Source organism: Octopus bimaculoides, chromosome 3 (assembly GCF_046866305.1).
Source record: "Octopus bimaculoides isolate indiv1 chromosome 3, ASM4686630v1, whole genome shotgun sequence".
In the NCBI taxonomy this organism is placed as follows: Eukaryota; Metazoa; Mollusca; class Cephalopoda; order Octopoda; family Octopodidae; genus Octopus; species Octopus bimaculoides.
In genome coordinates this window covers 124,623,274-124,639,096 of record NC_142930.1, presented here as the reverse complement: position 1 = coordinate 124,639,096, position 15,823 = coordinate 124,623,274, and the positions used below count along the sequence as shown (strand labels likewise).

Genomic DNA, 15,823 nt, shown 5'->3' with positions numbered 1-15,823 from the left:
TGATCTATATTAACAATATGACTTGAAGTGAATTCAGCTACAAGTGATGGGCTATAATATACAGGGTGCGATGAGTAAATTGTTGCCATTTTATATTTTTAATTTTGCACATGTGCATTGTGTTTGATTTTGTTGACTACAAAGTATAGTAGGGTCAGTTGGGAACTGTCTGAGAAAAATAGTACCACAATGCAATTCATTGCCAGAAATTTGGAAACGACATACTGTACTGCTTGGTATTTGAGCAGGAAGTGATAAAAATGTGCTGAGAGTTATAAAAATCAAACATCTAGTTAACATCATGGCGACGTTATGACTCCATTCATCTTCTCACATGGCCTTAGACTCAACACGGAGGCCTACGTCAAAGTAGAGGAGGTAGTGCTGTCCTGGGTCAAGAAGGTGGTAGCTGGAAACCCTATATCTGACAATGGGACTCTGCATCATACCACACAAGCAGGAGAACCCAATCATAACTGTCAGACAATTTCTGCGACCACATCACCCCTAACATCTGGCCACCCAACTCCCCAGACTGCAACCCTCTTGATTATTATGTGTGGGTCACAGTTGGGTGAGAGACCAACAAAACTCCTTGCAACACCAAAGATGAACTGAAGGCAAGGATCATGGCAGCATTCACCAACCTAAACAAGGAGACCATCCAGAAGAGTTGCAGGAGATTCCGAAGTCGTCTGCAGGCCATGATTGAAGCCAATGGTGATTTTATTGAATAAATTTACTCTTTAGTATTTTGAGATATTTTTTATATAATTTTGGTAAATATATCTGTTAAAATGAGATGTCAGCGTTATTTTAATTTTTGCGTAATTTAGACGACAGTTTATTCACCGCACCCTGTAAATATATATTGAGTTAAAAACCCCTTGGACAGATAAAAAGGGTCAAAAGTAACCCACACAGACAGGCTACCAGTTACACTAAAGCAACCTTCCATTTTAGATGGGTCCCGCACTCAAGAAAATAATTTAGTTAAACAATAATAAGATTTTAGTCATCCATTAATGTTAAATGAATGCAATAAAATAAACAAGATGGTAAAAGAATGAGAGAAATCGTTTAACGTCCGTTTTCCATGCTGGCATGGGTTGGATACTGTAAGTTGATAAAAGAAGACAGGCTGCTGTCTGAAGGAAAACTTATTTTCCTCTTGTCAAGACAAAAATGGTAGAAGGAAAGGCCATTTTTATAGAGAACCAATTGAATAGGCAGAAGATAGACAAGAAAAATAATTTATAGGAGTTAGCCATGAAGAAAGTTTCCAAGAGAGAAAAAAAAAATGGAAAAAATTTTTTAAAAAATGGAAAAAAAGAAAAAAAAGATAAAAATTGTAGAAGTTGAGAAATAAAAATGTTTAAATAAAAAAGAAAAATAGTAACTACAACATTCTTTCAAATGAAAATAATTGAAATTTAAAAGAAACTAAACATATATATATATAATTATTATTATTATTGTTGTTATTATTTGAAATAGTTTTGTGTGGCCCCATGTGACAAAGTTTCGTAGCCTTGTTACAGGAACCTAGCTTGCCAGGTCAGTTCACTGATTTGGTTAACTAAGTATACAAAACTAAGTTGTGTGGGGCTGGATCAAACTGTTTTAAATAATAATAGTAATAATGTAACTCCTACTAAATGTGTTGTGTTCCTGTTTCTTTCATTAGTCCACTCACCCGTGTGTGTGTGTTTGTGTGTGTGTGTGTGTGTGTGTGTGTGTGTGTGTGTGTGTGTGTGTGTGTATATATATATATATATATATATGAAGGAACTTGTGGAACAGGTAGACTCGAGGTGGTGAAGCATGACCTTCGACTATTTGGCCTCACAGAGGCAATGACAGGAGACTGAAACCTTTGGAAATTTGCTGTGATTGAGAAGGCCCAGCAACTAAAGTGAGATCGCAGCCATAGCTGATGCCAGTGTTGCATGTCTGGCCCATTTAAGAGTACCCTTGATGCATGGGTGATATATGCTTAAGACCTGTTGAGTCAAGTAAAACCAAAATCGTAGCTGTGGCCAGTGCTCCCTGATTGTCTCCTGTTCCGGTGTCATGTAAAATGCATCATCCAAACATGGTTGATGCCAGTGTCCCCCAACTGGCTCCTGTGCCAGTGGCAAGTAAAAAGCACCATCCGAACGTAGTGGATGCCAGGTCCGCCTGATTGGCTCCCTTGCCGGTGGCATGTAAAAAGCACTATCTGAACATAATCAATACCAGGCTCACCTAACTGGCTCCTGTGCCGGTGACACATAAAAAGCACCCACTACACTCTCGGAGTGGTTGGCATTAGGAAGAGCAACCAACTGTTGAAACATTGCCAGATCAGATTGGAGCCTGGTGCAGCCGCTGGCTCTCCAGACCTCAGTTAAACCATCCAATCCATGCCAACATGGAAAATGGACGGTAAACGATGATGATGATGATAATATGTATTTGTGGGTATTTAAAATTTAAACTTTTCAACAGAAACCAGTACAACTGAAGGAAGTTTTAATTTTAAACATTTAACATGGAATTGAAAATAATGATAATGATAATAATGGTTTCTGATTTAGGCCAGCAGTTTTTTTGAGAGGGGAGGACTTAGTCAATACAAAAACAGTACTTGACTGATTTTGTATTGAGTTTGAAAGTACAAAAGGCAAGGCTGACCTTGGCAGGTTTTGAACTGATTATAAAAGGCCAGAACGAATATTACTAGTAATAAAAATGAATAAATAGGTAAAAATTATAAGTAAAAGAATATTAAAATAAAGTAAATTCAAAAGTAGATATAAAATGAGAGAGAGAGAGAGAGAGAGAGAGAAAGAGAGAGAGAAAGAGAGAGTGAGAGAAAGAGAGTGAAAGAGATAGAGAGACCATAATATTTGTTGTACTCCAACTACCTGACCCAGTGAAAGAGTGAGAAAGAATCTGTATAAACCAAATCTATATTGTAAGATATGTTACTGACATGTGAGAGAGAGAGAGTGAGAGTGCTTAAAAGAAATGAATATATATTAAATATTTACTTGCATTGTATGTCATGACATTACATAAAGTAAAAGAACAAAAGCGTTACAGAGTTGCTGTGTGTGTACCTGCCAGTATCTGCTTGGTGTTCGATTGTATTAAGAAATGTTCATGTTAGAAAAGTTGGTGCAGAGGACAACATATATATATATATGTGTGTGTGTGTGTGTGTGTGTGTGTGTGTAAATATATATGTATATATTATTTCTGGTCATGTCAGCCCCTTGCTGCCCTTGAGTTTCACTGTAGCCACACAAAATCTTCAGGGAAGCTGTGTCTACTTGCCTGAAGATCCTGTGTGCCTACAAGTGAAATTCAGAAAGGCTGAATCAACCAAAATAAAATATCATTAAGCTCTACTATGACATTGAGTACTCTTTCTTCTCGTAGTTAATACTAAATGGCTGTATGTATGTATGCCTATATATATATATATATATATATATATATATATATATATATATATGTACATATATATATATGTACATACATACACACTATTTGTGGGTTAAAAGGCAACCAATGGTTTCATGTGAAGAAATCTTCACAATTGTTCAAATGTATTGGTATTTGTCTCCATTTTGGATGAGAATATCTACATGACACATACAGACTTGGAAGGAAATCATACGTTTAAATAAATAAGATAAAAGCAAACAGCAGTGACAACATTTAAGAGCAATTTCCACCTCCCCTCTAAACAAAATTTATAAAATAATAAATACCATACATCAGCCATTTGGGGATTCATCTTATGGAGCTTCTAAAACATGTATGTATGTATGTATGTATATGTGAACATACATGCATATGTGTGTGTGTTTGTGTGTGTGTGTGTGTATAGATGTATTGTTATTGCAATGTGTAGTCCTGGGCTAGTCATGTTCCAGCAGAACAGGTAGCAGCTAGGTATTTGGTTAATCAGACCGGTGGTTCTCAAACATATGGCTATAAGATTTTGTTATTAAAATTTACGTGCAATAAATTGGTTAATATATTATTACAATACACAAAATATTTTGACAATTTTTTTTCAATACAATTACGAATAATAATTAATAATAATAATGAAAAATTGCATTTTTAAAACATAAAATGGCTATGAAGTTCCATTCAAATGAAATAGACAAGTAAAAAATGGTTGAGAACCACTGTGTTAGATTATCTACAGAACCATAACCTTGGATGAAGAGTACACTTCACAGTCCAACATACATTGGCTTAAATGTGTGTGTGTGTGTGTGTGTGTGTGTGTGTGACCATGTCATGACCTCACACACTGACTGTAAACAAACATCACCATCATACAAATGCAATCATTTGTTTGCAATCTTCTGTGAAAAGATGTCTGGCCATTGATCTGTTCATATTTGAAGGACTAAAGGAAAATATTACTTAGCTTATAAAACAAATGAGGGTTGGTGAAAGAAGAACATCTGGTTGTAGAAAATCTGCCTCAACAAACTTTGACCGACTCATGCAGGTATGGAAAAGTAGACATTAAAACAATGAGGATATCTACACACACACACATACACCAGTGCAGTAAATTTCTTTTGTGGAGTCACCGTCAACATGGGAATAATTAATCCTGTTGACTTAATCCTTTAGCATTCAGATTACTGTCAAATGCAATGCTTATTTTTCACATTGTTTTGAATTAATCATGCATTATCTCATAGCTTTGAGAGTTTGATGATGTGATTGCATAGTTTTAAAACATTGTAGGTTAAGTGTGACAGGTCTGATCTAGTTGGCTGGAACAACAGAATATTTGAGCTGGACTCACTGGCACTCTGTTGATTACAATGAGGCTTCCAGTAGATCTGATCAACAGAACAGCTTACTAGAGGAATTAATGTGCAAGTGGCTGAGTACTCCATAGACATGCATATCCTTAATGTAGATCTCTGGGAAAATTAGTGTGACACAGAATGCGACAAGGATGGCCCCTTTGAATTACAGGTACAACTCATTTTTGCCAGCTGAGTGGATTGAAGCAATGGGAAATAAAGTGTCTTGCTCAACAATACACTGCATCGCTGGGTGTCAACCTAATGACCTAACAACTGGAAGCCAAATACCTCTAACCATGGATTAGAGAATTGTGACCTTCATGCATCTTATTAAAACACCTGCAGAATAGTTGTGTGTGTGTGTGTGTGTGTGTGTGTGTGTGTGTGTGTGTGTGTTATACAGGCACAGGTAAATAAACGAAAAGGTACAATCTGTGAGAAAAAGAAACAGAAAAACAAAACAAAAACAAACTATTTAGATTGGTAAAAGAAAATGGCAGAGGGGATACAGAAAAAAGATAGAAAGCAAACAAATTGTTACCGACAGGAGATATAAGACTAGACAGATATATCAAGGTGCGATATAATATCTAATCCTGTATGGATGGGTGGTCTGCTGGATTGACCAAGATTGAGAACTGAAAGGAAAATCATTTTGTTATAAAAAGGAAACCAGCAACTTCTCTAAGACAAAGGAAAACCTGAGTTAATTTTATTTTAAAGAAACAAGAACAATAAAAAACAAAATGAATTAAAAAAAAGTAATGGTGAAGCAAAGATTATTTTTACTATTTCAATTGCTTCTCCGTCACTCTTACTGTTTCTTTTTCCTCCTCATCCTCCTTTACCGTCTCATTCTCTCTACATCTCTCTCTCGTACTTACTATCCACTGAACTGTCTGTCTGTCTGTCTCTTTCTTTGGACTTACTGACTCTCTCTCTCTCCCTCACCCACTGAGCATCTTTTTCTCTCTCTCTCTCTCTCTCTCTCTCTCTCTCTCCCTCCCTCTCCCTCTCTCTCTGTTTTGTTGTATTCCTTTATACCTCTATACAAAATAGGTTGAATTTCATCCCAGATGGAGTCTGGAGAGGGGATTGACATGATCATTCATGCCCCCAGGGATTAATTAAATTAGTACTAACTAGGTAACAAAGGCAAATCTTCCACTACCACTCCTCTTTCCCGCCCTCTCCAATATCTGTGAGACTGTAGTGTGCCTCTGTAAAGAAAACATTAGAATTAATATATCAAAACATCAAAAGTATACGTCTTTTATAGGGATTCCAACTAACATTGGGGAAAACATTTAGTCATGGAAACTTGGGTGGTTTCTTACTCTCTCTTTCTTTTTGAAGAGAGATGAAAAAAAACTGAAGAATACAAACAGAAAACCTAATGAGAGCCAAGACTTGAACTGAAATACTGTGAAAAGAAACTCCAGATAGATAATTAGAAATATAAAAAAAATAAAGATATAATACATTAATAAAAAAGAAACTAAATCAAAAATGCCATTTTATGAAAACAGTGTGATTAGATAAATATCAACAATTTTGGTCAATTAGCAATGAGAAAGGAATCTTGGAGAGCTTGAGTTCCAAATATTACCAGCTGCTATAGGAAAGAAAACATTCTTCAGAAAAAAAAAAAAAGATTTAAAATGGTACTGAAATGGAGGGGAAAAACGCATACATAAAGAAATGAGAATCATATATTAATTGAAATTTTTCTTACACAAAACTTTCCTATGTCCAATTCATGTTTCTAATGGGAAGAACTCCAGCAGAGAAGAATCGATTGAAGAAAGAAAAGGGAAGAGATATGAGGATTATTAGGAAAAAAGGATTGGTTATTGTATTTTGTAAAGAGAACACAGAGCAAGGTGACTGGGTGTAGAATATAAAGCAGGTTGTAGAACAGAGAGGTTTCTGGGGTAGAATATAGAGTAATGTGTCAGGTGTAGAATATAAAGCAGGGTGTAAAATACAGGAATTTCTAGGTGTAGAATATAGGGCAGGGTTTTTGGGTAGAGAAAGTATGTGGGGATTTGATACCTGGGTAAAAATGCAAAGAAATTGCTGCTGTAACTTACTTTCTCAGTGCTGCCTTGTTTTATCAGCCAGCCTTGCTTCATATACATCATATCCTGGAATAGGTAAAAAGGTATATTGTGTACAAATGTTTGTAAAATTTTTGAGCAATGTAGCTGACTGATTAATCTAAACATCTAAGGTGATGCCAACAAATGAAACACAAAAGATTGAGTTAACTTACATGGGCTGTTTAATAAATAAGCCTACAATATTTTGAGAAAAGTCCCTGTTTTCAAATCATCATCATCATCATCCTCATCGTTTAATGTCCGCTTTCCATGCTAGCATGGGTTGGACGATTTGACTGAGGACTGGTGGACCAGGTGGCTGCACCAGGCTTCAATCTGATTTGGCAGAGTTTCTACAGCTGGATACCCTTCCTAACGCCAACCACTCCGAGAGTGTAGTGAGTGCTTTTACGTGCCACCGGCACGAAGGCCAGTCAGGCGGTACTGGCAATGGCCACGCTTGAAATGGCGTATTTTACGTGCCACCTGCACAGGAGCCAGTGCAGCGGCACTGGCAATGATCTCGCTCGAATGTCTTTTCACGTGCCAGGAAGGCGATGTTGGTAATGATTCCGCTCAAATGGCAGTATTTACGTGCCACTGGCACAGAAGCTAGACAGCTGCTCTGGCAACAATCACGCTCGGACGGTGCTCTTAGTGCTCCACTGGTACAGGTGCCATCACGATTTCGCTTTCACTTGCCCCAACAGGTCTTCGCAAGCAGAGTTTAGTGTCCAATGAAGGAATGTTACGCGTAAGTGGGCTGGCTAAATGAAAAAGAAAATGAGTCCAGTGAAGTGTTTTGCTGCATGTGATCTCAGCTTGTAATGGTCAAAATATACCAATATGCTTAATGTACCGACTGTGATTGGTCAAAGTGTGATGTTACATGACAAATTAGCATTGAATGCTAATAATAGTGATGACATCCCATCAGTTCCAACCCAGCCAGCAGAGGTAAACTTATCTCATTGACGCTAGTTATGATATATCATCATTATTATTTAACATCGACTTTCCCATACTTTTGCATAAATGAAATTTATTGAGGCAGATCTTCTATGGTCAGATGCCCTTGTTGCCAACCCTCACAAAGACATATATAGTTTCATGTGTATGTGTGTGTATACACACACACACACAACAGGCTTCTACAGTTTCTGTCTACCGAATTCAGTCACAAAGAATTGGTTGGCCTGGAGCTAAAATAGAAAACATTTTCCCAAAGCTTTGTGCACTGGGATCGAACCCAAAACCACGCAGTTTCAAAGCAGGCTTCTTATCCACACAGCTATGCCTGTGCCTACTGTCTGCACCTATTAATAAATTCATAAACATTGTGAGCAGATAATTCATTAACCGATATCTTACCTCAATCTTCCTCTCCTGTTTCATGTCCTTTTGTTTTGATACGGAATTCATTTCTGAAGATTTAGCCATCTAAATCACAAAAGACAAGAAAAACAATTTTAAAAAAATTTTTTAAAAAACAATGAATTTCACCTGATATTATAAATTAGTTGTCAGTTTTGACATTAAATCTTTTCAAATTAGGAGTTTCCAGCAAACAAAATCAATAAAATCTGATCAGTGAAATATATACTTTATAAGTTGGTCTTCATAATTAATATGGTATTTTTTTTTTTTTTGATGAGAGAAGATTCTGGAAAGACAGCTTGTTTTTAGACTTTTTGTTATCTTTCCGAAGAGGATTATTACAAAAAATAGAACCAGAGACATACTAATATGCAATCATTTTTGAACAATCATCATTAGCATTTTCATTGTCTTAATGCTTCATTTTAACACACTTCCAGGAGTCAAGAGGTATATTTTGAGACAGATTTCAACAGCCAAACGCTTTCCGTATTGCCAACACTTACCTGTTTCCAGGCAAGGTGATAGCTTTCTCTAGTCTAGACATGTTTTCACCAGATATTGCAAACAAACAGCACCACTTGTATGACTATGTCTGTTTATAGATAGCACACAATGTAGGTGCAGCTGTATGATAAAAAAGCCTGTTTTCCAACCACATGGTTCTGGGTTCAGTCCCACTGCATGGCACCTTGGGCAAGTGCCTTCTGCTATAAACTTGGGTTGACCAAAGCCTTATAAGAAGATTTGGTAGAAACTGAAAGAAGCTTGTTGTGTGTGTGTGTGTGTGTGTGTGTGTGTGTGTATATATATATATATATATATATATATATATATATATATATATATATATATGGGCATGTGATCATTTTTGTTTGTGATTGTTCCTCACCACCGCTTAACTGGTGTTGATGTGTTTACATCCCTGTAACATAGCAGTTCAGCAAACAAAGACTGAAAAAGTAAGTAACATGCTTTAAAAAAATAAGTACTGGGGTTGATTCATTTGACCAAAAAATTGAAGGCAGTCCTCAGCATGGCTACAGCCTAATTACTGAAACAAGTAAAGGTTAAAAGATACATATATTACGTAAGGATAATGAAGAGAAAATTATTAAGAGCTGACCGACTGTTTCAGGGTTGAGTGTTTCTACAGTTTTGGTGTAAAAGAAAGACAAAGTAAACTCGATTTGAGCTGAAGTCACAGATATCCGTGGTCTTAATACTAGCTGGCACAAACACACACACATAGATTCATATGTATGTGAATATATACCGTTTCCATAGAATGCAGAGAGCAGTTGTTGACTAACAGTAAAATCACTTTTGGTTCATAACGATAATGTTTTAATCTTTCATAAACAGCAAAGTTATGAAGTGTGAATGTGCTATATCTACAATTGATATGGTTCACAAATTGAGGTTTGCTCAAATCGAGGCCTTGCTACTAAAGTATTAAGAATAAATAGCAACAAAAAAAAGTAAATATTTAGAAGGGCCACAATGATCTATTTATAACAAATTCACATTCACAACTTGACAAATATTTTACAACAAAAACATCAGTGAAATTAGATTGAAAGAAAAAATAGTTTTTTTTTTTTTTCTTTTCTGTTAAAGAAATAATTATATAAGAAATAATCTTTTGTGACAGGATTATCTGGTGACAAGAACTGGGAAAACAAGTTGCAGAGAGTCGAGTAAACCGGTGCACACACAGACTGAGAGAGAGTATGCTCCGTTGAATAAATGGGCTTTTCCCAACATGAATAGAATGATTTTGTGAACAGATACATTGAGAAACTGACCAAAAGATTATATACACACCAAACAGTAATATGTCTATGTGTAAACATGTGCATATTCTGTATAAGAGGTGTGGGTTCGATTCCTACATATGCTAATGCCCTTTTATTTTTTTTTTGTCAGGGACATACATGCACTAATATTAGACATTTTTTTAAAAGTCAATACATGGTAAATGCTTACAATAATATTCACAAAATATATTTCAGTTCAGTTGCCAGATTCCTTAGACTCTTGGTATATCAACATATAGGGCACCAGAATTGGCTGGGTATTTAGTAATGAGCCTACAGTACATTGAAGCAACTCTTTGTTGTTTGTTGGTAGTATACTGTCAGTTTGTATGTATAGTTGAAATTTACAGAAAAACAAATGACGAAGACAGGTGTATAAACAACAGGCAGGTGTATTAGTTTAACACTTAGGAAGGTGAGAAAGTCTTTTTACGTTTCAAGCCTACGCTCTTCAACAGAAAGGAACAAGGAAATAAACAGAGAGAGAATAAAATATGTATGTGTATATATATATATATATATATATATACACACATATATATACATGTATCTATATACATAAAGACACACACACATAAATACAAATATACATAGACACCCAATCCAATATAAACCATAGATCCAACCCAGGGTTGGTTCCAAGAGTAGTGTATGTATAAAAACACAAGTGGGGTTCAAAATTTACTTGCATTCTTTTTATATACACACACACTGCACACATAATAGATCACAGACATGATATATACAGTACAGATATAATATACACTGCACACAATAATATACACATTGCACATACAATAATTAACATTAACTTACAGATAACAGCAACAGGTGTTTTATATTAAAGAAACAGGCCACAAAATGCTAATTAAGAAATTGCTAATTTACATATGACTGGGTTAATAAAATCTTTCCACCATGAAAAGCTCACTAATTTTGACAATGACAACTCCAACAGTTGCCCTTATGTCCACCTTTCCACAATGTTTAAATGCAATGATAAACACAAAACAATTTATATAAATTATATATATATATATATATATATATATACATAAGACAAGAGGGGGCAGAAGTTGAAGATAATTTGTATAAATTGAATTTAGTTCCCTATTATGTAGGAATTGGCACTTGTCCTTAAAATAAGGAGACCAGTACAACAGAACTGTAATTAGACAGAGAAGGACATTTAAAAGTGAGGAAAGTATTTTTTGCTGAGCTGTTATATAAAAATCACACAGAGAGAGAGAGAGAGAGAGAGAGAAAGAGAGAGAAAGAGAGAGAGAGAGATGGAAAGAGTGGAGAGAGCAGAGAGGGAGGCAGGGAGAGAGAAAGAGAGAGAGAAGGGGGCATATTTACTAAAGTAGAAATTTTTCTTAAGAGACATTTTAAATATCAGATGTTGCCTGGATTCACACAATTTGGGTCAACTTAAAAGTGGCCTCCGCCAAGGATAACAGGTTAGTTAGTTCCCTGCCAACAATAAACGGTAATGACTGAAAATAGACATTCAATTACATTATATTTAAAGGGTGGAAATGTAACTAAGATAATCAAACAGACTAAATGCAGCACAACATTAAATTATGTCTCTTGGGTTCAAGTTATAAACAGGAGAGTACTTTTAGCTTTCATCCTACTGGAGTTGATAAAATAGATACCAGTTACATACTAGGGACTCAGTCAAATCAACTATGTCTCACACTTTACAAATATTGCTATAATTGTTCCATTCCCACTATGTTTACCTCAATTGCTTGTCCCTAATCAGTTGTCACTCTCCTCTTAAACTCATACTCTCAAGAACTTATTCCTTCTTCATTCATACTCTCTCATACATACTTTCTTGTACCCGAAGAGTCTGCTCTGACATCCCTTCGCCACCCTCATTGTTGCCTTTCTAGCTACTCTCACCCTCATATAATGGGGGATGGCCCTGTATCTCCTCGATAGCAAAACACCTTTTTCTGTCTCTCTATCCTACTTTCACTCTCAACTCCTGGCAAAAAGCCACCTCCTCTAGTCAAAAGCCACTCCACCCCCAATTAGTTCAGAGGGTTTTCTTCTTTTGTCTTGCAAATTACATGGCAACTCCACCAGTGCTGGTGTTACAAAAAAGTACCCAGAACAATCTGAAATATGGCTGGTATTAGGAAAGGCATCCAGCCATAGAAGCTACACCAATCCAGACATTGGCACTCAATACAGTCCTCTGGCTTGTTGGATCCTATCAAACCATTCAACCCATGAAAGAGACATTAAATGATGATATGTGATTATGTTGTACATGTCCAAATGTACACATGTATGGAGTAAACACATGTATACTTGTATGCTGATACATTGTCTGTATGCACCCTGCATGCATCGTTAATCTACAAGGATCCACAATCATGTAATGAATACCATACACAAACATGCACATGGCATTTACACCACATTCAATCCTCCTCCTGACTTAAATGTTCACTTTTTCATACCTGCAAGGCACAGCAGAATTTGTTCAGGCAGATTTTCTATGACTGGATATCCTACCTGTCTGCAACCCTTACCTGCTTCCAAGCAAATTAATATTTATCCATAGCCAAATGAGGTTTCATGGAAGATTGGAAATAAATGGCACTGACTGTACAACTATCATGCAATGCCAAGACAAAGACATTCACACACACACACACACACACACGGGGTGGTTGGTGTTAGGAAGGGCATCCAGCTGTAAAAACCATGCCAAAACAGACCCAGAAGTCTGGTGCAGTCTTCTGCCTGGCCCGTTCCTGTCAAATCAGCCAGCTCATGCCAGCATGGAGGGTGGATGATAAAAGATGATGATAGTGTGTGTGTGTGTGTGTGTGTGTGTGTGTGTGTGTACCAGAGTAAGTACATAAATGTGAAACAAGGTGGAAAAACTAGTGCTTGAACACCGGAGGTAGAGTAATATGCTTTATCAATAGAGCTGAGAAGACCCGGCAAATAAAGTGAGTCTACAGCTGTAACCTACACTAGTGTTGCATAACCAGCCCACTCAAAAGTATCTTGGATTGTAGGGCGACATGCGGTGCTTGAGGAGACCTATTGAGTCAAGTACATCAACAGCAATATCAAAATCAAATCAAATGGAAATTGTAGTTGTGAGCCCCGTGTTGGTAGCATGTAAAAAGCACCATCCAAATGTTGCCAATGCCAATGCCGCTTTGACTGGTTTCCATGCCAGTGGTACATAAAAAGCACCATCCGATTGTGGTTCATGCCAGCTCCTCTGGCCCCTGTGCCGATGGCATGTAAAAAGAACCCACTATTCTCTTGGAGTGGTTGGTGTTAGGAAGGGCATCCAGCTGTAGAAACACTGCCAGATCATATTGGGGCCTGATGCAGCCTCCTGGCCTCCCAGACCCCAGTCGAACTGTCCAACCCATGCCAGCATGGAAAGCAGACGATGATGATGTGTGTGGAGGTGCAATGGCCCAGTGGTTAGGGCAGTGGATTCAAAGTCATAGGATCACAGTTTCAATTCCCAGACTGGGAGTTGTGAGTGTTTATTGAGTGAAAACAAAGCTCCACAAGGCTCTGGCAGGGGGTAGCAATGAACCCTGCTGTATTTTTTCACCACAACTTTCTCTCACTCTTTCTTCCTGTTGCAGTTGTACCTATATTTCAAAGGGCCAGCCATGTCGCACTCTGTGTCATACTGAATCTCCTCGAGAACTACGTTAAGTGAAGTGTACTTGGGGACCAGCATACCAGTCTCCCACTCTCCACACCACTGATGTTGTCCAAGGGAAAACCAAAGCCAATGCTGCTTGGTATGTATGCGAGGTCATCATTAAACGTCTGTGTCCCATACTGGCATGGGGTGGATGCTTCAACAAGATCTAATGGGGCAGAGGACTATGTTGAGCTCCAATGCCTGCTTTGTCGTGGTTTCTAGGGATGGACGACCTTCCTAACACCAACCACCTCAGAGTGTACTGGGTGCTTTTTTCATGACACCTGCACGAATGAAGGTCACCAGTAGAGATTTGGCGTTATGGGGTTATGAGGATGAAGTATAAAAGAGGGACAGGCACAAGTGTACTACTATAGAGGAGATACATAGCTACCTTACATTATATAGAGGGTTGAAGTTTCAGAGCATACTTCCAAGGTACAAGAAGGTGAATATAAAGTGAACATGGACTGGGGAGTGAGAGGTGTGGGTGGATACATTCATAAGAGTGTGACAGGTGATTATATATATATATATATATATATATATATATATATATATTTATTTATATTTCTTCTTTCATGTATATAGCTATTTTTCTACAATGAACTACAAAACCAGACTGGAGTGATTAAGAAAGCAAAAGTATTTACATTCAACAAAATATTTTATGGTGGTTGTTGTGCTAAAATTCTGATAAAAAGTTACATTAAAGCGGTGACATGCTCTTACATGTCCCAGCATAGAATCACATGACTCAGCAAAAAAATTGAAGGAGATTTAATAAACTGTATTGTGACAGGCAAAGCAGGGTCAGAGATATGATGTAGTGGAGGAGGCCTAATGAGTGCAGCACACAACAGTGGAGGAGCTGTAGAGTGGTGAGTGTAGTTCAGAGCACCAGAATAGATGTGAGTTTGTGTGTGTGTGTATGGGAACCGCTGACAGAATATTTCTTCTGATTCTCTATGCTCTGAGTTCAAATCATACTAAGGTCAACTTTGTCTTTCCTCCTTTTGGAGTCAATAAAATAAAACTCCCAATACTGGAGCCAATGGTGTTCACCTCCACCCCCCTCATTCTCAGGAAGCTGAATTGAATCCTAGAATTGCCAGTGTTGACTCAGTAACGTGTTACCATCAACATTTGATCCTCAGAAGAGGAGTTGGTAAAAAAGCCAAGCTTGCTGGCTTTTAGTCCAGTTTTTATGCCTGTCCTCACCTATTGTCATAAATGTTAGGTATCAACTGAAAGAGTGTGAACACAAGCAGTTGAAGTGCATAACTTGGAGATCAGAGAACCTCTCCAGATTGAGCCACCACTTCACATTGAGAGGTCACAGTTCTGTTATTATGCGTAGGAGTGGCTGTGTGGTAATTAGCTTGCTTACCAACCACATGGTTCCAGGTTCAGTCCCACTGCATGGCACTTTGGGCAAGTGTCTCCTACTCTAGCCTCGGGCCGACCAAAGCCTTGTGAGTGGATTTGGTAGACGGAAACTGAAAGAAGCCCGTCGTATATATGTATATATATATATATATATATGTGTGTGTGTGTGTGTGTGTGTGTGTGTGTGTGTGTGTATGTTTGTGTGTCTGTGATTGTCCCCCCAACATCGCTTGACAACCGATGCTGGTGTGTTTACGTCCCTGTAACTTAGCGATTTGGCAAAAGAGACCGATAGAATAAGTACTAGTCTTCCAAAGAATAAGTCCTGGGGTCGATTTGCTCGACTAACGGTGGTGCTCCAGCATGGCCGCAGTCAAATGTCTGAAATAAGTAAAAGAGTAAAGAGATGATTAGAAAGATGCAGGAAAGAATCTCAAAATAGACTCTTGAAGCTGAGCCAACTGGCTGGACACATAGGGGTCAGACCATGTATGAGATGATTGTATAATAGGTATAGTCTCAATTAGTCACGCTTGAGAATATATCCAGGAAGTGATAGGACCCGATGAAGGAGGTGCTTGGCACACACAAAAAGCT

General features: G+C 37.6%; 1 protein-coding gene across 12 annotated transcripts in view; it reads right to left on the bottom strand.

The window, feature by feature from the left end:
- LOC106876527 (uncharacterized) overlaps positions 1-15,823 on the bottom strand; it is a 257,790-nt gene that overhangs the window by 60,317 nt on the left and 181,650 nt on the right. For 10 of the 12 annotated variants that reach the window (XM_089349616.1, XM_089349612.1, XM_089349613.1 and 7 more), the window contains 2 exons: positions 8,306-8,374; positions 6,926-6,979 (listed from right to left, as the gene is read on the bottom strand). In XM_089349616.1, the coding sequence (XP_089205742.1) occupies positions 6,926-6,979; positions 8,306-8,374 (123 nt within the window). Of the gene's footprint in view, positions 1-6,925; positions 6,980-8,305; positions 8,375-9,437; positions 9,693-15,823 lie in introns of those variants that run through there. The other 2 variants (XM_089349620.1, XM_089349622.1) reach the window with 1 other exon arrangement.